The sequence below is a fragment of the Erythrolamprus reginae genome, chromosome 6, assembly GCF_031021105.1.
Source record: "Erythrolamprus reginae isolate rEryReg1 chromosome 6, rEryReg1.hap1, whole genome shotgun sequence".
Classification (NCBI taxonomy): Eukaryota; Metazoa; Chordata; class Lepidosauria; order Squamata; family Dipsadidae; genus Erythrolamprus; species Erythrolamprus reginae.
In genome coordinates, this window is record NC_091955.1 from 35,260,309 (window position 1) to 35,284,264 (window position 23,956).

At 38.2% G+C, this 23,956-nt stretch overlaps 1 protein-coding gene across 2 annotated transcripts in view; it reads right to left on the reverse strand.

The window, feature by feature from the left end:
* Positions 1 to 23,956, reverse strand: part of ZNF277 (zinc finger protein 277) — a 306,252-nt gene that overhangs the window by 212,465 nt on the left and 69,831 nt on the right. For both annotated transcript variants that reach the window (XR_011559472.1, XM_070755514.1), the window contains exons 3-4: positions 13,341 to 13,429; positions 2,686 to 2,768 (exon numbers count right to left, since the gene is read on the reverse strand). Coding sequence is in view for 1 of the 2 variants with exons in the window: in XM_070755514.1 (XP_070611615.1) it covers positions 2,686 to 2,768; positions 13,341 to 13,429 (172 nt within the window). In the remaining variant the exon portion in view is untranslated. The remainder of the gene's footprint in view (positions 1 to 2,685; positions 2,769 to 13,340; positions 13,430 to 23,956) is intronic.

Genomic DNA, 23,956 nt, shown 5'->3' on the forward strand with positions numbered 1-23,956 from the left:
GCTTCTCTGTCCTCTGCCATCGCCCGCACCTTTTCAGCCAGGTGAGCAGTGACTGGGAGGAGAGTGGGCCAGCCAGTGATGGGATAGGGAGCCACAGCAGAGGGCCCTAGGAGCTGCAAGCTCCTGAGCCACGGGTTTCCGACACCCATCCTATATCATCAGAACCTAACCCATGGCATCTTCCTCTAAAAGTGCAACCCTTAACTCCATGAATTTAACCACAGTGTCCAATCGTGAAGTTGACCCACAGAAGATTCAAGGATAAAGTTCAGATAAGTTACTTTATTGTAGATACAAAATGGATTTCTTGATATTTATTTTTTACTTTCCATTGTTGAGGGCACTTCACAGTGCTTGGCACTCATCTTGTCTGATTTCAGCTTTTTCTTGCCCTGAATATATGGCTATGATATTTTGGTGTAAGAATACACACACACATAATATTTTTTGAAGTATAAGATGCACCTCCACCCTGCCCCAAAAGAGGGTGGAAATGTCAGTGTGTCTTTTACACCAAATGCAGCCACTTAAGCCCCCCCCCCCCCCCTGCAGAGCTCTTGGATGCTGAGGAATAGGAAAAACAGCCCAATTTTGGCAAAAAATTGGCCATTTTTTGCCCTTTATTTGCAAAACTGAGGTGGGAAAAAGGTCTGGGAAGCCTACAATGAGCTCCTAGGGACTGGGGGAAGGCAAAAATGCACCCATTTTTGTGAAAAACGGGCCATTCTAATTACCCCATCTAGCATGGTTGTAAAAAGTATACTTATTTGTAAAAAGTATTCTGTTACACTGGTATTTTATTAAATAATATATTACTACATCATTTGGTTCAGAATACTTTTCCCCTTGTTTTCCACCTCTAAAATCTAGGTGCGTCTTATACTCTGAAAAATAGAGTATATTATATAAACATTAGAAAAAGTGACACCAAAAAGCTTCTCCAATCCTATCCTTAAGTCATAAAGTAAATTCTTCAGATGAGGGCTTCTTCTTCTTTTAATTAATGAAAATCTTGACATATATATACAGTGGTACCTCTACTTATGAACTTAATTCGTTCCATGACCAGGTTTGTAAGTAGAAACGTTCATAAGTAGAAGATTTCGGATGGGAGATTGGGGAAAGAAAAGGAGCAGGCAAGGGGGAATTTTGGATGGGAGAACGGGCAACGAAAAGCAGCAGGCAAGAGGGGATTTCGGATGGGAGATCGGGCAAAGTAAGTGGCCTCCCATCCAAAATCCCCCCTCACCTGCCCCTTTTCTTTGTCCCATCTCCCATCCAAAATCCCCCCTCGCCTGCCCTTTTTCTTTGCCTGTCTCCCATCCCAAATCCTCCTTGCCTATCCCTTTTCTTTGCCCGATCTCCCATCCAAAATCCCCACCACAGATTTCAGGCGCCCACGGAGAGCTCGTCAGATGCGTTGTTTTCTAGCAGAGGGGATGGGGGGTTAGAGACCTGCACAGCAAAGCCTGGCTCTAGTTCCTTTGCGATCATCAGAGCCTGCAAACATAAAAGCACTTGTTTTGGCCACTGCTCACAGCAGCAGCAATCGAGAGAGAAGCGAGGGTTTGTAACTTGAAAATGGTTCATGAGTATAGGCAAAAAAATCTTGAACACCCGGTTCGTATCTCAAAAAGTTTGTAAGTAGAGGCGTTCATAAGTAGAGATACCACTGTGTGTGTGTGTGTGTGTATCCTATAAGACATTTCGTACCTGAATTTGTCCAATAATCCTCAATATGTTAGGGTTTAAGTAGCACCCCCTAATGAAAGACGATTCCAAGGCTTGAAGTTCCTCAAAGTTCCATTTCATTAGAGATGTCATATTGGCACCTCTGGAAAAACCTGAATCTGAGAGTTCTGGATTTTCCCCACCCAAAAGAAAGTCAAAGATCCATATCCTGCACCCACAAGTCCATCATATTCACCGTCCCAACTGAAGACCTACCCCAGTCATTCCCATCCTAATGCAGGCTGAATGCCCTTGATTCCCAGAGAAAAGAATATTGTTATGGCTAATCCCCCACCTATCGTGCCAAGGTTCGACTTATTATTATTATTATTATTATTTATTAGATTTATATGCCTTGGTGGGAGATAGAGACACTGATAAAGGGGATCGATGGTTGCCAACACAACTAACTATTCACACCAGTTGAAAGCCTATTGTCATGTTACATAAGACTCAGAGAACCCAAGCAAAATGAAACTAAAACTACAAGCTCTGCAAGGCCAATGACCAACTGAAAGGGGAGAGCTTACAGTACTGTATGATGGCTTGAGGGGGGGGAGAGATGATGAAGAGGTGCATAAATAGCACTGAGAGTATTTCCCTCTCTAACTGAATTGTTGTGGCGTAGTCTGAGCTCTGTAGCGTAATTAAAGCTGAAGTCATTAACACACGGGTTTGGCTTAGCCGCTCCGAGATCACTACTCTCTGTAAACCCGCCTCCTGTTTTTCCAGGCACTAAATGTGGCAGCTCTGAAGCTCCAACGAAAAAGATGTTTTCCAGGGCTGACATAATATACTTATAAAACAGCAGTTTCTACTGCTAGTTTTTCCTTATTAAATTGTTATGGTCAGTCTTTAACATATTATTGAAAGAGATGATCTTGGAGTTGTTGACTTCCATTCTCTATAAATCATTTCACAATCTCAATATATTTAAACAAAATAATATCTTACCAGTCTTTGTTGTTGAAGTTTCTCCCTTAGTGCTCTGTCTTCAGGCAAGGCATCACTTAAAAGAAAATAATTATCCTGCTCCTCTGTGACAAAGTAAACATAAGTGTCAAAGCAAATTGTGTAACTTTTGTTAGTATACTAAAATACTTCTTAAATGGCACATTGCACTGAGATCTCAAATTATGCAAAGATGAAAAGATAAAATTCTAATGTCCTATATAAAAACTCCCTCCAGAGGTACGTACTGCCCACTCCCTCCTGGCCTTTTGCAAAGTCTTGAAGACTCATCTCTGCCAGCGAGCATGGGAGGCTGTGAGTATTGAGAGCTAATTCCTGCCGATGTTATAAATGGCTAGACTCTATTGGAATGAATGTGGATGACTGTATTAGATAAATTGGATTTTAGAATTTTTTTAGCTTTTTAATATTTTAATATTAGATTTCTATACATGGAGAGGAGCAGCAAATAAACAAACAAACAAACAAACAATAATAATAATTTATTATGTTGTATGCCACCCTGAGTCGTTTGAGAAGGGCGGCATAAAACAACAAACAAACAAATAGAGCAGAAGAGGAAGCTGCAACCGAAAATATATTTAAATCCTGGGAAATTAGAAAGCAAAACTAAGGAATGTAAAACAACTGTTCCTAGATGGGCTAGGTGTAACTTAAATAGAGAAGAGCTTGTCATGCTTTCAAGATTGAGTTGCAATGCCCTAACCACAAACTACGCAGAGGCTGAGTGGCCTCTGAAGCAGGCCCCAATTTCGGATTCATTTTGTCCATTCCGAAATAGCTCCTGCTTCCAGGACATCATCAGATGGTCTTGCACTGTATAAAAGGCTGAAGGATGGATCAGTTCGTTGTTCTTCACAAAGTAATCTCTTCATGGAGATGAACTCAAAAGCGCTCAAAAGGACTCAAAAAACAATCCATGATTCTGTGCTGTCAGGACCTCAGTTCACTTTCAAAGAGTTGCCACTAGAATGATTTGTGTGTTGGATGTGTTTTAAATCTGATTGATGCAGCGTTTTGGGATGCAATTTATGGACAACAGTGTTATTCTTGACAAATGTATCTTTTTCTTTTATGTACGCTGAGAGCATATGCACCAAGACAAATTCCTTGTGTGTCCAATCACACTTGGCCAATAAAATTCTATTCTATTTGTTCTGTTTGGGAATGCTGAGAAACGAAACGTCTCCTACGTCTTACTTTCATGGGATGCCTTATATTAGGCAATTCTACGAAATCTCTCCTACGTCTTACTTTCAGGGGTGACTTATTTTCGGGGAAACAGGGTATGTAGTGTTTTAAGTTTTTAACCATGTACAAGAATATGATTACCCTATGATATTTTAGTTTTGTTTTTATCCAAGATTTTGTCAGGCCCAAGTCTCAGAAATCCACTTAAGTTCTGATCTCTATTTGCTTACACTTAATGGAATCTTGCCAAATTAAAGCTATTAAAGATTAATCTTACAGATTAAAGCTACAACTTTCTAACCTAACAAATATCTTGGGAAATTCTAGGTTATGACTACACTGAAACCTTTTTCTCCTTACCATCCAGGTCAGGATTGTGCGGTCTCTTGTCTTAGCCCCTTTCTGGAGTATCTTCCCTGGGCAGGGTTTGGTGTAAGCCCCATCGCCTGCCTCAGGGTAGAGCAAGAAACCTTTTGCAATCTTGGGAGATGGAACTGCGGCTGCCCCCTCCTTCTCCTTCTGCAGCAGCCTACCGACAGTAACTGAAAAAACTCAGCCTCGGGAGGTCAAGGTGGGCCGGCGATGGAGAAGGCTAAGTGCGCAGATGGTTGCCAGACAAGTGGGCTGAGGCTGGCTGCTCTGCCAGTGGGCTGGTCCTGTCTTGCCGGTCCGTTGGATGCCTAGACGGCAGGGGAGCCTGCAGGGCCATTTCCCTGGCAGCAGCCCGGAACCTGGACACGTGAAAAGTCCCCGGGACAAGGCAAGTGCTGCATTCTTTCCTTTGGGATAAGAATGATGATCTCTGAGCGCTGAGAAAAGCTGTTTCCCATAGTTCGGTGAATTCAGCAGCGATTCCTCCTGGTGAGCTGTGGGCTAGTTAGGGCTGCAGACGAGGATAGGCAGCATCTTCCATTCCCCCCTCAAAGACCCTTGATGGTGTGTTTTTACAGGTGCTGAGCTTCTCAGCTTTCTAGTGTTGGCTATACTAGGGACGAAGCTGCAGCCGATCCTCCAGTAACCCCGTGGCTGGTGGGAGGTCCTGGGAGACGTGCTCATCCAGGCTCCAAAGCACAGTCGCCGCTTTGCTGCTGGTGTAGGGCCGAGCCGCTCACCTGAGCCAATTTTCCGTCTGCAGGGAGGGCTCCTTGGCCAAGGGGAAAAGTCTGGCAGGTCCTGGAGGACCGTTCTTTCCCTTAGCGACCCTAGCAATGGATCCGGCAAAGGGGCATCCCGAATGAGAAAGTGCGCAGCGAGCTTTCTCCTTGCCTCCTGAACTCCTTCTGACTCCGTGTGGTAACAAGCAGCAGCAGCCCAGAACCTTTATCTGGGGTGGAGCCTTCTTTCGGTCTTTGGATGTGGGAGAGCTGAAATCCCCCCCGGAGTAATAAAAATTTCTAAAGCTGGGAAGGGAGAGGAGAGCTGGGGGGAGATTGAGGTGGGGCGGCGGCTTGGCTCTCTTCGCTCCTATCGGGGACACAGGACAGTTTACATGCACGCGCAGAGGGGGGCGTGAGAGCGCGGACACCCCCCCATACACCGACAGACAGACACAGACACACAGTCACAGAAAGAGTTGGAAGAGACTCTTTACTGTAGGTCATCTGGTCCAGGGGTCTATAACGTTGGCCACTTTATGATTTGTGAACTTCAACTCCCAGAGTTCCTCAGCCAGCAAAGGTGGCTGAGGAACTTTGGGAGTTGTAGTCCACAAGTCTTAAAAGTTGCCAAGGTTGGAGACCCCTGCTCTAAAAACACCCCTTTTAAGGAATATTTCAGGTTTATCATCATCACCATATATTTCCATGCACTTCAATTCTGAAAATTGAAGTAGTCAAGAAAACCTCATGTTATAGTAGTAATATTAAGGCAACCTCAGCAGGGAACTGCAATTGTAAATTATTCTATCACTAGCCATTTCTGTGACTAAAAGGAACAACTAACAAAATGAATTGTTCTCGTTTGTTTGAGTTAGGGGTTAGGAGTGCAAGGGTCTTCAAACCTGGCAAGTTTAAGGCTTGTGGATTTCAATTCCTATTTCTGAGTTAGCATAATTGGGGGAGGAGTTCTGGGAGTTTAAGTCCACAAGTCGTGAAGCTATCAAGTTTGAAGTTTGTAAAAAGTATACATTATTTTTAAAAGTGTACATGGTTTTAAACAGTATACATGGTTGTAAAAAGTATTCTGCTACACTGGTATTTTATTAAACAATATAATACTACACCACTTAGTTCAGAATACTTTTTCCTTGTTTTCCTCCTCTAAAATCTAGGTGTGTCTTATACACCAGTGTGTCTTATACACCGAAAAATACGATAATTAAATTTCTGAAAAACGGAATGCCAATTTAAATAGCTTATTCTAGAAGAAGGTATCTTTTGGGTCATGACCCTCTTTTCATTTCAATTGCTTTTCAAGACATCTGGATTTTCTGGAACTTTGTTTAGAATAAGAACAGATGTTAAAGATGCTATATCTACCTTTGGGTCAGAGCTGTAATACTAAATTGGCCAATTTGCTCCAGACCATGTTTTTCAGCAGAAAGGTTTAGTCAAATACTGTATTTGTACAAGACACACCTTTTTCCTCCCTAAAAGAGGCTGATAATTAGGGTGTATCTTACACTCTGAATGTAGCTTCCCCCCCCCCCAGCCCTAACTAGCTACTAACGATCTTCCCAGCTCTTACCTTGCAGGCTCTTTGTTTCTCTCTGCAAACAATGTTTTCCAAGCCCTAAGTCTTTGCAGGGTTTTTTTCATTACTCTAACTTGCTCTGAGTAAGTTTCTTTCCAGCCCGAAACAGGTGCTAACAATGTTCCCAGCTCTTACCGGCTTGCAAGCTCTTTCACTGTTACTCTCTGCCAAGAATACATTCCAAACCCTGTCTGATTTTTTTTCATTCTCTATTTGCTCCAAATGTTTCTTTCCAGCCCTAACCAGATGCTAACGATGTTCCCAGCTCTTACCGCATGAAAGCTCTTTCATTGTTACTCTCTGCCAAGAATGGATTCCAAGCCCTATCTTTGTAGGGGGGGGGGGTTCATTGCTTTACTTGCTCCAGGTATTTCTTTCCAGCTCTAACCAGGTGCTATTAATGTACCCTAGCTCTTTCATTGTTACTCTCTGCAAAGAATCTTTTCCAAGCCCTAAGTCTTTGCAGATTTTTTCCATTGCTCTACTTGCTCAGATTGTTTCTTTCCAGGTGCTATTGATGTTCCTAGCTCTTTCATTGTTACTCTCTCCGAATAATTTTTTTAAGCCCTTAACCAGGGGATAAAATAATGTGCTGAAGCTGACCAGACTAAGGACACTAGCCAGATGAGTACTTGGTAAGCAGATTCTTTTCCCTATTTTCCTCCCCAAAAACTAAGTTGCGTCTTCTATTCCGGTGCGTCTTATACTCCAAAAATACGGTACATAATCCTGAATTAGGGTTGTTAATTTGCAGCCAGATTTTGGAAAGTCCTTTGTCACATATTTGTTATTTACATTCATTTGTCACTATTTCATCTCCCAGTCAAACAGGAAATTAGAGAAGATTAAATGTTGAAACCATTTTTGCATTGTTAGTTTCTATGGTTGGAGATAATCGAAAAAAACAAGCTACAGGCCTCTCTGATCATTGCATGATTCACCTTGTACCTGCTTACAGACAAAGATTTATGTCTTTGATAGCAGATAGCAGTCTTTCAATACTTGAGGTGCTGCCACAGAGGGGGGTGGGGATCAAGCTGTTTTCCAAAGCACCAGAAGGGCAGACAAGGAATAACAGATGGAAGCTGACCAAAGAGATTCAACCTGGAAATAAGGAGGAACTTTCTGCCAGTGGAACAGTTTGCCTTCTGAGATTGTGAATGCTCCAACACTTGAGATTTTCGAGGGGAGATTGGACTGCCATTTGTCTAAGGTGGTATAGGGTCTCCTGCTCTAGCAGGGGGTTGGACTAGATGACCTACAAGGTTCCTTCCAACTCTAATAATTATGAGTCGCCTAGAAATTAATGCACCACATTTTTTCCTCCGCTATATTAATGGTATGAATGCAAAACTTTAGATATACATTATTTGAATTGTCAGGAGTACGTGTGTAAATTTTGCAGTTCTTCACACAGATAACATAACTGCAGAAGTGTTTTGAAATGGCCTCTATAAGTGATGTATGTTACAAGCATCATGTCATCATTGAATTTCTCACTGCGGAGAAAGAAACTGTTGGGAAAATTCACAAATGTTTGTGTATGGTTTATGGAGAATCTGCAATCGACAGAAGTATGGTTAGTCGCTGGGCACAGAGGGCGAGGCAATTAGAAGAACAGAACAGACTAACAGAGGATGAGGCCATTAGAACAAGGAGTGGTACTGACAGTGCATACACGCCCTTGTGTCTCACTGGAGGAAGGCCATAGACAGGATGGAAATTATGTGGAAAAATAGGGAGTGTAGAAGAAACATCATTTTTTCTTGTGTGTAAGAAAAGGAGCCCTGCCAACCTGCCTTCCATTCAGAACCTGTATACTGCATGTGTCAAAAAGAGGGTCATGAAAATATTTACTGACCCTCACATCCTAAACATAAATTGTTTCAACTCCTATCCTCAAAATGACGCTATAGAATGCTGCACGCCAAGACAACTATGATACAAGTACAGTTTTTCCCCAAACACCATCTCTCTGCTAAACAAATAATTCCTCACTACTGTCAAATTATTCACTAAGGCTGTATTACTATTACTCTTTTCATCGTTTCTATTACCCATCTCCTCCCTCTTATGACTGTAACTTTTTGCTTGTATCCTTACAATTTATATAAATATTGGTTGATTCCTGATTGCTTATTTGTACACTACAACGATCATTAATTGTTGTCCCTTATGATTCTTGACGAATGTATCTTGTCTTTTTATGTACAATGAGAGCATATGCACCAAAGACAAATTCCTGTGTGTCCAATCACACTCAGACAATAAAGAATTTAATTCAATTCAATTCAATTCTAATCTTGATGAAGGGATGTATCACTCATTAAGAAAAATGACAATTCAGTTCTGGGGAAATTAAAATCTAAGAACCCCAAATAATCCCACAATAATTCTGTTTGGTATAAAAGAAGATATAGGGAAATTCTGGCAGGCCTTCAAAGCTTTATTATTAGAGCTACAACAATGAAGTAGCATTCCTATATTCCTGGCAATTTCGGTTTCCTGACTTGGTCTATCTTGAACTTCTGAGTTTCTTATCACAATTGCACAATTTCCATATGAGAATTCACTGCACTCCTTAATGTTTTCCTCTCACACAGTTAATGAACTATCAAGCAGTTTATGGAAAAAATCTTCTCTACTTGCCTTAAAAATCTTGTCTATATGGTTACATAACTCCCTGATTTTCTCCAAGATATAGCTGGCATAGTTCCTTTTAAAAGAATAGTCCTATTTGGCTAAAGTTGTGTAGTTGTAAAGCAGGTGTCAGTGGTGGCATTCAATTTTTGATGGGTTTGATGGGTGTGGCTGGCAGTCATGTAATTGGGTGGGCATAGCATGTGACTATGTGGGCATAGCCAACTGTCACGTCAAGGGGTACCTTGCCTGACCCCTCTTTTCCCAGGTCTCTAACCTCTCTGTGTGGGAAGGCAGCAGGGGGGGGGCTACTAAGCAGCATGATCCCCCTCACATCAGCCACCTCCACCTGACCTGTTACCTAAGTCTCGTCATTCTCCTCACCTCCCTCCTGAAGCAGCAGAAGGCTCTGTGGGAGAACAGGGCCTCTCATTTTTCCCATGGCATGGCATAAACTTGCTAGCTCTGGTTGTTTACTTGCAAGTGGCAATCTTCCCTGCTCTCATTTGTTGGGGCTGAACAAGGAAGCCACTATCATGCCACTCCCCCTTGGTTCCCCGAGTACAGAGCCAAAGCCGGGCGCTTACTCATCTACCTAGCCTCAGCTGCAGTGCTGCTCCATCCTGCCAACTCAAGCCCAAGTTGGGGTGGCTGCTCCGTCCCCACCAGCAGCTGGGCGATGCTGAGCAGGGCATTGTGCAGCTGTTGGCCACGTGGCTTTGCCTTTGGCCAGCCAGGCGAGGAAGTACATGGCTTCAGCCAGGCACATAGGAAGACAGGAAGGGGCCTTGCCTATCTAGGATTGACTCCGACTGCAGCTTCTAGCTCCAACATGAAGTGGTGAAAATTGAGGGCTGCCTCGGGTGCCACCAATATACCAGAATGGACAGCACAAAGGCAGGTTGTGCTTTGCCTTCGGCCATCACTATTACAGCTTCAGCCTGCCTGTACCACCCTCCCTTGCCGCAAAGCACCATTACCTTTAGGGAGCTGCAGTGTGCTGCTGCCACTGCCATTCCAGAAGGCTGCTTCGGGAGCGAGGGGGAAATAAAGATGGAAGGCAAAAGGTTCACTTGCTTGCTTTGCTCTCCTGTCTCTGCTGCCTTTTCTCTTCCTGGCTCCCTTCATCCTCATTTAGGGAGCTGCGGCTACAGTTTTGAAGATTGGGAGGGACATGTAGCAAGAGAAAAGGCAGTCAAATTTGCAAAAAGTGGAGGAGAGCAAAGCAAACAATGCTTTGGCCTGCCAACTGACATCTTTATTCCCCCTTGCTCACAAGGCAGCCTGATAGCATAACACGAGGCCGTGGAGGCTTTAGTGTTTCTAGGATGAGGGGAATGTGATTCTGTTGCCATTTCATAGGGTGGCGGTGGCATGGCATTTGTACAAACTGATTAGCTGGGTGGCCTTGGCCTGGCTGGAAGAGGGCGATCATTCTTTTGCTTGCGGTCCCCGGGGGACTCGCCAGGAACGCATCATGGGCTCAGGCTAGGCAGGCTGGCTCGCACAGTGGCAAGGATTGCCGCTCAGGATTGTGTGTCGCTGGACCTAGATGCAGCAGGCTACCCTCAACTGGTCAGCTCCAAAATTAAGTGGAGAAACCAGCATACCATGGGAGGGAGACCCGCTGCAGACCTGCCTGGTTGACTGAAGGGCTACCTCAGGGACAACATGGCAAAGCTTGGCCTCCTCTCATCTGCTGCTCGCTCACCCTCCTCTCCACATCGTGTCTTCACATCCAGAGTGACTTGCCACTTCCAGGCGGCGAATGAGCAACCCTTGGGGTAGATTATCATGCTGCGGTGCTTTGTGCCTAGGCAGGCACTTTCTGTTGGGCCTCCTTCCTGGAGTTGGGCCTGAAACACAGCTGTACCTCGCTGTGTCCCCCCCCCCCCCCAGCCCTTTGGCTTAGCACAGGAGGCCCCCTCCCCCGCCATTGGCTTTATCTTCTCAGGCCAGGTGGAGAGTGGCCGAATGGGACTTGGGAGGCAGCGGGGCAAGTGAGTGAAGGAAGGCTCAGCAGGCAGAAATCAGCTGGGCCACATGGCGAAGGCAAGGGGAGGGGCGAGGCCAGTCAGTGATGTGCTTTGCCAATTCTCTGAACCGTGCATAATCGTTACTGCCGGTTCAGGAGAACAGGTCCAAATGGGTTGAATATCACCTCTGGCAGGTAAATATACATAGGCAAGAACACATTAAGATTGCTGTAGGAGATTGAGTTTAGCTATCCATAAAGTTTTTTAATTTTCTCCAATCTATCTAAGAAATAAGTTTCAAAGTTTATTGGGTTATTCTCTATCATAGATCAGTACAGCCCGGTGGTTATCCATTTGTAACTGCCTACCTCAGGCAACATATATTTTACAATTCTGCTTGTCTATGGCGATTCTCAGTTTCCAGATCATGGTTGTCCCAAAGGTGCTTTTTAAATAGACAGCTGGTCTTTCTTTGTTTTTCCTTGAAAACTTTTCACTTCTCATCCAAAAAGATTCTTCAGTTCTGAACATTTTGATTTTTTTTCTCCATGGGTCCTTCTTTTCAACTTAAAATGCAAAACCTGATCAAATACTTACCGTATATACTCGAGTATAAGCCGAGTTTTTCAACCCAAAAAATGGGCTGAAAAACACAGCCTCGGCTTATACTCGGGTCATTGACAAAGTCACCACACGAGGGCGCTATTGCTTGAGCCAGAGCGAGGAGGCACCAGCTTTTGTCCCCTCTCGCATGCCGTAGTTCCTCTCCCTAGCTCAAGCAGAGGCAGCCATTTGCTCCAACCGAGAGGGGAAAAAAGCAATGGTGAGTAACTATTCTTTGCTCTCTCTGCATTGCCCTTAGTCGGATTAAAAAGGCCCCCTGCTGTCAGATTCTCCTCCCCCTCCTTTGAAAGGATTTAAACTGTTTAAAAAATGGTATTTTGTGGTAGTTGCTGTCCTTGCTTGGATAGGATCTAATAATGTGTTATGAGGCAGAGCTAGACAGGAATTCTTTTTCTATCTGTCTATCTTTCTATCTATCTATTTTTCTATCTATCTATTTTTCTATCTATCTATCTATCTATCTATCTATTTTTCTATCTGTCTGTCTGTCTGTCTATCTATCTTTCTATCTATATCTATCTGTATCTATCTATCTATCTATCATCTATCTATCTATCTGTATCTATTTCTATCTATCTATTTTTCTATCTTTCTATCTATCTATTTTTCTATCTATTTTTCTTTCTATCTATCTATCTATCTATCTATTTTTCTGTCTGTCTGTCTGTCTATCTATCTATCTTTCTATCTATATCTATCTATCTATCTATCTATCTATTTTTCTGTCTGTCTGTCTGTCTATCTATCTTTCTATCTATATCTATCTATCTATCTATCTATCTATCTATCTATCTATCTATCTATCTATTTGGTTTTCTATGCTGATAACCTCACAGCAGCTAATGCTGAAGCTCTTCTTTGGATACACTTATTTGTTTGTTTGTTTGTTTGTTTATTTAATTGGATTTGTATGCAATCCCTCTCCAAGGACTCAGGGTGGCTCACAGCATATATAAAAACAGAACAATAATGTAAATCCAATTAATGATGAGAAGGAATCCAGTTTTGAAGGATTTTAACTCTTAGGTTTTAGCTTTGTTCCTGATCGAGCTACTTTTTTTACTTTTTAATTTATTGTTAATATTGTTAATTTGTTTACCCTCTTTTAAATTTACAGAGCTAGTTTACTGGTTTTCTTTAAAATAAATATTCTAAAACATGTCTCAATTAATGTAATTTTATTGTTTTCCATTTTTATAAGTTACCAGTAGCCACTGCATTTTCTAACCTCGGCTTATACTCGGGTCAATACGTTTTCCCAGTTTTTGTGGCAAAAATTGGTGCCTCGGCTTATACTCGGGTCGGCTTATACTCGAGTATATACGGTAACTCATTTTAATTATTTGATTTTCAAATAGAAAGTGGTGAGAAGATATGCTCCCAAATTTGACTATTTCCTGCTGCCTCAAATGTAAGGTAATTAAGTACAAAGTAAAAATGTGTCATTTAATGATTAGTAAAAATAGAAATCTTTCACATCAGGCCTACAAAACCTGTATTACAAAACTCACTTACCTAAAGCTGCTTCAGAGTTTGTCTTTATCATACAACAGAAATCAGCAATAGGTTGTTCTGTGAATCTTTTCTTCCAATACAATATGTACCTTCAGGGAAGAAAAATAAAAAAAAATATAGACAATTTTTAATTGTCTTACCATACATGCAATCAATCAATCAATTCTATTAACATTTAAATAAATAATTCTCCTTGCACTATTTGGAAACTTCATAGTACTACTAGTCTTCCATGAAGGCATTTCTTCAAACTAAATACTTAGGTTTAGCCATAATAATATAGCCAACATATGGATAAGCTACAAATTGAGAATCCTTTGCTAAACATTTTTCAAACAAACAGCTTATACACAGAACCCAGACATTATGACTGGAATTTGTTTTTAAACATGGGGAGCTTATTGTATTGAATAACCCAACTATTTAAGGATTTTGTTTGCTCTACATTTTTTCTTTCTATTACTGTATTTTGCTTTAAGTCTTGATATTGCCTAAAAACTAAATGGAAAGTTCTGCAGGAACCAGCTATATGTCACAATATCATGCGCTACCATATGGCCATTTTATCTAAGAAGTCAACTTCTGGATGTATGTACTGTATATTAGAAATACAATATGACAAGAAAAAATGAATCAAATATTCCTAGTAGATCTTTATAAAATATATACAAAAATCTTTGTTAGAAAACTTGAAAACTATAATATGTATTTTAATTGTACAAAAGAAGTGAAAGAAGGCAATTCTATTTGCTCATGCCAACTTACAATGCACAAAACATACTGTATGTGTTGAATTTTATCTTTTGTATAAATGAACATTTCCCCCATCTTCTTCAATCTTTCCACAGTAGAATAATGTTTTCTTCTAAAAAATTATTTAAAGTTTTGTATATTCTTAATATTTTAAGTTTGAAGAATATTCACTAGTTTCCACAAAATCCCAGGTAAATTTATGACCATTCAGTAATTCTAATTTCTCATAATTAACACATAAAGTTGATACCAGTGCAAAACTGAAAAAAATTATTTATTTACTGGGCTTACAGGTCACTCTGACTACAAATGATTACAAAAAAATTTGTATGGAATTAACACTGTATGTCCGAGATCATATCATCAACAAAAACATTTAGGAAGTATTTTTTATTAACTTTCATATTTTGATATATGTAACAGTGCATAGAACTGAGACTAACTTTAACCATTTACAATGATAATGAAACTGAATTGAATGTGTTTATATATATATATGTTAATATATATATGTCTTCCCTATCTCCTAGTAATATATTGTCAGAGGAAGTACTTGGGATTTTATAAAATTATATTTAATGATCTGAAATTTGGAATAAGATCTCCTTTAGAAACAATAGCAATAGCATTTAGCCTTATATACTGCTTCACAGTGCTTTGCAGCCCTCTCTAAGCGGTTTACAGAGAGTAAGCATATTTCCCCCAACAATTTGGGTCCTCAGTTTATCAACCTTGGAAGGATGGAAAGCTGAGTCAATCTTGAGCCTACCAAGATTCAATCTACCAAACTGCTGGCAGCTGGTGATCAGCAGAAGTAGTTTGCAGTACTGCAACTAGGCACCACCCAGACTCTGTGTCTAGATTATTTTTAAAATATTATTTTAATTGGCTATCAATTTGTATAAATTTTGTATCTGTGTTTAGTAACTGAATTGGTTTATAAAACTGAATAGATGTGAATGCATATTTTCCTTGTTTAAAGCATAATTGTCTTGGATTTTCTCTACACTTTGGAAACTGAAAGTCCCTCTCTAAATTGCTTGCACATGGTAAAGAAATCTGAAATGAGAAACTCTTTAAATGTTTGGTAAATACCCCCTTGCCCCCCCCCCCGAATTGCTTATTTCTATTTTCCTACAATTCTTGTTTTCAATAAAATGCACTACATAACCCCAAAATTCTTTTTCTTTCCTAGATGTAAATTTCAATTGTTCCTCTTTTTTTTAGTTTTCTGTGCTGTATATACCTTTCAAATGGACACAAGGAAATCTGATAAAGAGCATTTATATTACTTGGGAATAAAAGCCGTTCTGAGTCCTATTTAAATGAGGGGCATATAAATATATAAATATATAAATATATAAAAATTTATAAATAAATAAATAAAGCAAGCCCTGGTGAAGGAGATGGGCATGGCCAGCACAAGAAATGGCGAGCGTGGGTTTTTGCACGGCCCTCAGAATGAACCCTCCGACTGAAAAAGTCCCTTATTGCATGGTAAAATCACACTCTTTATTGATAAAAGCACACATAGTGACAAGCAGATTTAAAATGGCAAGGTAAGACTTCCGGTTTGGTCTGGGATCGCAGCGGAGGCTCCGGGGCAGGGCTCTGTCCGCAAGACTCCTTCTACCCATCCAGAGGTTGCGGTTTGCAGTCGGATCGGGTCCGGATAACCCGTTCCTAGAACAGGGGGCTTCCCTTTACCCGAGGAGCTACTGCCGAAGCTCTGGAGGCAAGGGATCGCCCGCAGCTCTGGACAAGGGAGAACCGATTCTCGGAATCCTAGAGGACTCGGCCTTTGCGATCCGTCCATACCAGTGGGAAGCTAGAAAGTGAGAAGAAGAACTTAAAGATTTGAAAAAACAGCAAAAAGCAGAAAGAGAATACAAAGAGAAAAGAAGAATCAAGGTAAAATTCTATTACTTCATGATAAGCTTGGAAGATTGGATTAAAGTGAACTTTTAAAACAATAAGGCGAGAAAAGAAAGTTTTAAGGGAAAATTCATACCCTGGGGCTAAAGAACTACTTTTTCCCTCTTTTTATATCGAACTGAATTTTTAAAATTGGATTAGAGTTGACTGAGATTGGATATAAAAGTTATAGCTTGGATGAGAATATTAGGAGATATGATTTGGTAAAGTTTTAATAAAGATTGGAATTCCTACGAGTTCAGAATAACGTCAGATCCCGGGCACTATTTTCTATCTGCGGAGGGATTACGTTTCCTTGTTTTCGATCTTCAATTTCAAAATGGAATAAATTAATAAATAAATTAACAAGTAAATCAACAATTTAATGAAATATGGGATGTTTTGCGACTGTTGAATTATAATAAGAAGATTTATATTGTTGGAGCAATTTCGATTGGATTTGCTGTCTTTGGATTTTCAGCCTCGTTTTCTGGATTTGCTGCAAAGAAGAAATTTCTTTTTCTGTCCTTTCCTTTGTTGTCTCTGAGGGATTATTTCAAGATACACGTTTGGAACTGAACTAAAATTATTATTTCTGACTTCTTTGGATTAAAATACTGGATTTTGGTTTAGTGTTTGAATAAGACTTGGATTTATGATCGGAGTACTGAACTGCATAAATTTGGATTAATTTTACTTTTGGAACTATTTGGTACTTTGGAACTTAGAGAATAATCATAAAAGAACTGGTAAAATTTTTATAGAACTTCAATCAACAAAGGACCCTTACATTTGAAAGAAAATTATAAGTATATTATTGGTGTTTTCTCTTTACTTTGTCTCTATTTTTTTCTTATTTCCCTTCTTTCCTCTTTCCTCCTTAAACTATCTAGTAATAGATATCACTAGATAGTTTAAAATAGAATTATTTGAAATAATGAATCGCTAAACTTTTCCTGGTCCCCCTTCCCTCCCCTGGTGTGGTGCCTTTTTTTCCTTTAAGAGTATACATTTTTTTTCCCAGTAGTAGGTTGTTGTTGTATGGATTAAAATCTTTTCTTTCTATTTTCTACTGTATTTCTGGTTAATTTTTCTCTCCTTTTTTTGTTTTTATTTGGACATTTAGTAATTATATTATTGTAAATTTTATATTGACAAATAAGACTATTCAATTAGCTAATTGATATTGATTCAAAATTATATATTATATATTGTCTTTTTAAAATAGATTGAAATTTTTAAAATAAGAATAAGGATTATCTTTTTTAGGTATTGATAAAGTATTGATAAAGTATAAAGTATAAAGATTTTTAGATCCTTTTATTATTATTTTTGATATATTGCTGTATTATTGTTCTGTGGAATTTAGAAATTTGGTTACTTTTTATATCAAATATTAGTAGAAAATATATCTAGCAAAGTTTGATAGGATTGAAGTTTATTGGAGTTTTCCCTTTTTTAAACAAAAAATATATATAGATAAAAAAAATACAAATTAACATAAATTTAACCATCGGAAAGAACACAGAACACCATCCAAGAACTAATTAGGATGTCGAGCACATTCACACATACAAAGACTATCAAAAAACAAACTTTAACTTCTGCTTCATCACCCCAAGTATCACCTCAGCCATCTCCTGTACATCAAAGCACTACTGCAACTATGCTAGCCAAAGAGAAAGAGAAAGCACAATCACAGCCTACCCTTTTAACAATACAGGAGACACTGAATGCAATGAAAGATTTTATGCTAAAATCCCAAGATGACGCAAATCAACAACGTGAAGGTTTAAAGGCCGAAATAGGTGAACTGAAAGCAGATATAGGAGAGATGAAGGAGAAGATGAAAGAAATACAACAGACTGAAAAAAAGTGAACAAAGAATAAAGGCAGTAGAAGAAAAAACTGAAAAAGTAGAACAAAGAATGGATTACTTTGAAGATAGATCTGACTCTAAATAAAAGATATGACGAATCAATTACACATCTCGAAATACAATGAGCATCCTACGGTTTAAGATTTCAGAATATAACAGAAGAAAAAGATGAAGATTTACAAGCAAAAATGGCAGAAATAATAGGAGGAATCCTTCAGGTAGATCCTATGGAGCTAATAAAAGAAAGTTTTCAGAGTACAAACTAGCTATGTCCGCAGACATAATCTACCAAGAGAAGTCCACATCAAATTTGTCAGGAGAACCATAAGAGACGATATTTTGAAATGGACAAAAAATGAAAAGCTACAAGATAAAGGAAAAGAAATTATAATATTGAAAAAAGTTCCAAGAAGAGTAAGAGAAAGCAGAAGGGATTACTACTTTTTAACTAAAATTTTGATCAAAGAAAATATAACCTTTCGCTGGCTTATTCCAGAAGGACTCTCACTATATTGGCAATCACAAAGAGTTAAAATAGAAAATCTTGAAGATGCAAGACAGTTTTATGAAACTAGTGGAATACGCAAATTTGAACAACCTATCAAAGAATTGCCAGAAAGAAAAGATGAGTCGGAGGACACCACTGAGGGGAGGGAGGAGGATTTGGGTGCAAGAAGAAAACAACCACAGCGTGAATCCAAAGACACCAAGAAATATTATAAATAACTATATCAAAAGACTTAAAAATTTTCTCTGTGAATGTAAATGGTTTAAATGAACCGAGAAAAAGGAAACAAATACTTGCTAAACTTAAAAAACAAAAAGCACAGATAGTAATATTACAAGAAGTTCAAATTAAAAAGACAAATAGGAAATTATTATTAAATTCAAAAATTAGAAATATGTATGCTGCCTTGGAAAACCAAAGAAAAAGAGGGATAGCCATATATATTGAAAACTCCATAAACTCCAAACAATTGTATGCCGATAAAGAGGGTAGAATATTAATTATACAGGTGAATATTGAGCCTAAACCGCTTGTCATCGTCTCTATTTATGCTCCAAATGACAACCAAATGACATTTTATAAGCAACTGCATCAAAATAGATTATTAGATTATTCGGGGGGGGGGGGAACAGAATAAAAAGAAAAATATATTACCAACTACTTTTCAAAAAATGAAACCTGAGTTAAGGTTAAATGATATTTGGAGGGGAAGACATCCCTTAACTAGGCAGTATACTTTTTATTCAAATCCCCATAAAGTCTGGACAAGAATAGATATGGTTTGGGCTCCAAAAACAACTTCAGAACAAATAAAAGAAATTGAGATAGACACTAATACATGGGCTGACCACAATCCTTTAGTGGTATATTTGAAAAGTAATAAGAAAAATTCGAATTGGCAGATGAATAGAAATATTATAAAAGATCAACAATAATAAGGAATGGATAGAAAAAGAACTAAAGATTTTTTTGAAATAAATAAAAGCTCAGAAACTTCTCCCCAAAATCTATGGGACACTGCCAAGGCGTATATTACAGGATTAATGATTTCCTATACATCAAAAAGAAAAAGAAAAGAAAAAAGAAAAAAAGATACAATCTGAACAATTAATTATAGAATTAAATCAATTAGAGCTTTTATCACAACAAAATGTTAAGAATAATGAGATCAAGGGAAAGATGGAATTAGTTAGGCACAAAATCAAACTCATAAAGCAAAATCAAATAGCGGAAGAGACTAAAAGAGCTAAACAACACTATTTTGAACATGCAAATAAGCCAGGAAGATGGCTCGCATATAAATTAAGAAAACATAGACAATCAAAAATAATTAAAGAGTTGGTAGATGAAAATGAAATATTAAAATATAATATAGATGAGAAAGCAAAAATAGTACAAGATTTCTACAAAGAATTATATAAGAAAGAGGACGTTAAAGAGGACGAGATTTTTAATTATTTAGAATTTTCAGATTTGCCACAATTAACGGAAGAACAACAGGAAAATTTGGATAGCTCAATAACAATTGAGGAATTACAAATAACTATTAAAAAGCAAAAAAATAATAAAGCAACAGGGCCTGATGCTATACCGGCAGAATGGTATAAAATAGATAGTGAAGTAATGAATAATATGTTGGAAATTTTCAATGAAAGCAGAATGGATGGCAAAATTCCTAAATCCTGGTCAGAATCCTTAATAACTTTAATTCACAAATCAGGATCCCACAAAGAAAAGAAAAAAAATTATAGACCTATATCACTATTAAATGTTGATTATAAAATATTTACCTCTATTTATGCAGCTAGACTTAAAAAGATTTTAAATGAGAAAATACATCAAGATCAAAATGGGTTCCTACCAGGTAGACAAATTAAAAATAATATTAGAACAATTATTAACACATTAGAGTATTATGAACAACATTTTGGAAAATCAGTATCATTAATGTTCCTTGACGCTAAAAAAGCTTTTGATAATGTAAATTGGACTTTTATAAAAATGCAATTAAATAAAATGAGATTTGGTACAAAATTTGTAAATTTGATTGCCGCAATATATTCAAAACAGACGACAAGAATTATATTAACCCTGCTGTTCTGTTCGAAAAAAGTTCCTAATGTTATGTTCCCGGGTCACCCTGACCCGGACCGAAAACTCTTCATTTGCAGTGCTTATGTTTGGTCTTTTTGAAAGCTTTTTTCACCTGGAAACATGTTTGAACATTTCTGCACACAATGGAATGAAAATTGAACTGAAAAAATTAATCCTTATTGGTTTATTTTGCACATAAATGTGCCTCCCCCCCCCGTTTTTGTGAAAGTTTTTTCAATTTATGGATAGTTTTGCTTGCAAAATCCATTCTATTTTACTAAAGTTGGTGTGGGATTGGTAGCTTGAACATTTCTGCACACAATGATATGAAAATTGAACTGAGAAAATTAATCCTTATTGGTTTATTTTGCTCATAAATGGGCCCCCATGCTTATACTCAAATAGGCTTATACTCGAGTAGGCTTATACTCGAGTATAAAATGATATGGTCTTATATTCAAAAATAAACCAATAAGAATCATTTTTTTTCAGTTCATTTCTATTTTTCTTATGTTTAGGATTGTTCAATTTAGTATATCAAAACTTTTGAGTTTATTGATAATTTTGCCTGCAAAATGCATTCTATTTTACTATTCTATTTTGGTGTGGGATTGGTAGCTTGAACCTTTCTGAACATAATGATATGAAAATTAAACTGAAAAAATGATCCTTATTGGTTTATTTTGCTCATAAATGGGCCCCCATGCTTATACTCAAATAGGCTTATACTCGAGTAGGCTTATACTCGAGTATAAAACAATAAACCAATAAGAGTCATTTTTTTCAGTTCATTTATATTTTTCTTATGTTCAGGATTGTTCAATTTAGTATATCAAACCTTTTGGGGGAAAATTCCTTAGGGATTTGTAGCCTTAAAAAATATAAATTGACACGAAATTCAAAAAGGATGGGGGGAGGGGCTTTTTGATCAAAATAAAAATATAAGTCTCAATTTTTCCAGTTCAATTTTCATATCATTATGTTCATAAATGTTCAAACTAGTTTTCCAGTGGAAAAAGTTTTCAAAAAGACCAAATTCAAGTACCTAAAAAAAATCATTTTGATCCGGGTCTATATGACCCGAACAGAGTAAATGTGACTTTTTTTTTGCCAAGAAAAAATTTTTTCCCCCACCCCCACAAATATTTTTTTGATGATCAGCATTGTTAAATTGAGTAAATGAATGCGTAAGATTTTAAAGAATATTTCGGATTTGGAGCATAAAAAAATAAAAAGTGAAAATTGTTGCAAGCAGCCAGGGGGGGGGAGGCCTTATTTCTGATGTTAAAAAAACAGTAAGAATCATTTTTTTCAGTTCCTTTATATTTTTCTTATATTCAGAAATGTTCAAGGTACCATTCCCACACCAACTCCAGTAAAATAGACTGCATTTTGCAAGCAAAACTATCCATAAATTGAAAAAACTTTCACAAAAACGGGGGGGGGAGGCACATTTATGGGCAAAATAAACCAATAAGGATTAATTTTTTCAGTTCAATTTTCATTCCATTGTGTGAAGAAATGTTCAGACTACTTTCCAAGTGAAAAAAGCTTTCAAAAAGACCAAACATAAGCACTGCAAATGAAGAGTTTTCGGTCCGGGTCAGGGTGACCCGGGAACATAACATTAGGGAGTTTTTTTTTTTCAGCAAGAAAGAAACCTCCCACCCCCCAAAAAAAATTCTCATAGAGAGAACCCCTGAAATGATGAAAAGTCATGAAATTTCAAGTTTCAGATATGCAGGGAAAATTTTTTACAGGGTCTCAAACCTTGATTTCGGGTCTCACAGACCCGAACAGAACAGCAGGGTTAAACAATGAACAATTAGAAAAATTTGAAATATTTAAAGGAGTTTGACAAGGCTGTCCGATTTCACCTTTATTGTTTATTTTATCATTGGAAATTTTATTGATAAAAATAAGAGCAGATCAAAAAATTAAGGGTCTGACTATTGGTAAAGAAATATATAAAGTTCAAGCCTTTGCAGACGACTTGACTTTCATTACAGAAGATCCGATTACAGCGGTCCCAGTGCTGATACAAATGATAGAACAATATGGTAAAGTCGCAGGGTTAAAAATAAATAGGAGTAAAACACAATTTATAGTTAAAAATATGACAAAATCTCAAGAAAGAAAACTAGAAAGTATTACAGATATGAAAATAGTTAAGAAAGTAAAGTATTTGGGAATATGGATAACGTCAAAAACTATATCTTTAAAAACCGATAATTATATGAAAATAATTGAAGAAATAGAAAAAGACTTAGAAATATGGAACAATTTAAAAATATCTTTTATGGGGAGAATTGCCACAATTAAGATGAATGTTTTACCCAAGATTTTATTTTTGTTTCAGGTTATATCAATAAATCCAGGGGGGAAATTCTTCAAAAATTTAACAATAGTTAGAAAATTTTTATGGCAAGGGAAGAAAACAAGAATAAATATAAATATTTTAGAAGATATTAAGGAAAGAGGAGGATTTACACTACCAAATTGGAAGTTATATTATCAGGCAGCCACCTTAACATGGATTAGAGACTGGATAACGTTAGAGGACAAAAGAACATTAAATTTGGAAGGTCGTGACCTTATGCTCGGATGGCATGCCTTTATATGGTACGATAAAGATAAAATACATACATAATTTAAAAGACATACAATAAGAAAGTATTTATTGGAAGTTTGGAAAGATGTTAAGAAAAATAATTTTTTAACTATTCCAGATTGGGTTTCTCCAATTCGACACAGGAAAAGAAAATTATAAGATATAAAAAATTACTAGACGATCAAATGAAATTAAAATCGAGACATAAATTACAGGAAGAAGGGATCAAAATAGATTGGTGGCAATATATTCAGTCTAGATTCCAAAGAGATGGTGTTGTGATTCCGTCTGAGGCCCCTCAGGGAACGGCTGATCCTCTGCCGGCTTCCTGCTCAGAGGGGGAGGATAAGGAACAGGAGGTTCAGGCAGACGGGGAGGAGGAATCTCAGGCTGAGGGAGAGGGAGGACAGCCAGAGTCCCCCGAGGGGGAGCTCTCCCCAGCAAGCAGCCTGGATTCCTTAGATGAAAATGCACAAGCAATAATCGATCTCCGGCAGAGAAGAGCAACACAACGAAGGGGACAATTAGCCAGGTACTTTCAGCACTAAAGAGGCAACAGCTGGGTTTGGGTGTGGTGCTCTCTGGAAAGGCTGAAAAGGCGGACCCACCCTTCCTGGCTTGTGGAGTATTATCTTTGGGAGTCCTGGGACCTGGCTGTGATCTTTGGCGTCTTGGAATTCTGGTTTGTGACTTTGAATACTGAAACCTTGGGGGGAAAAGGTGTGGGTCTTATTCTCTACAGTGGTGGGTGTGCCAGCAAGAAGTCTGCTGTATTGTCTGGCCGTCAGGACTCTGCTGTGAAGTCTCATAGCCTGCCTGTTGGGAAGAACAGGTTTTTCTCTGTGTTTATTTTTCAA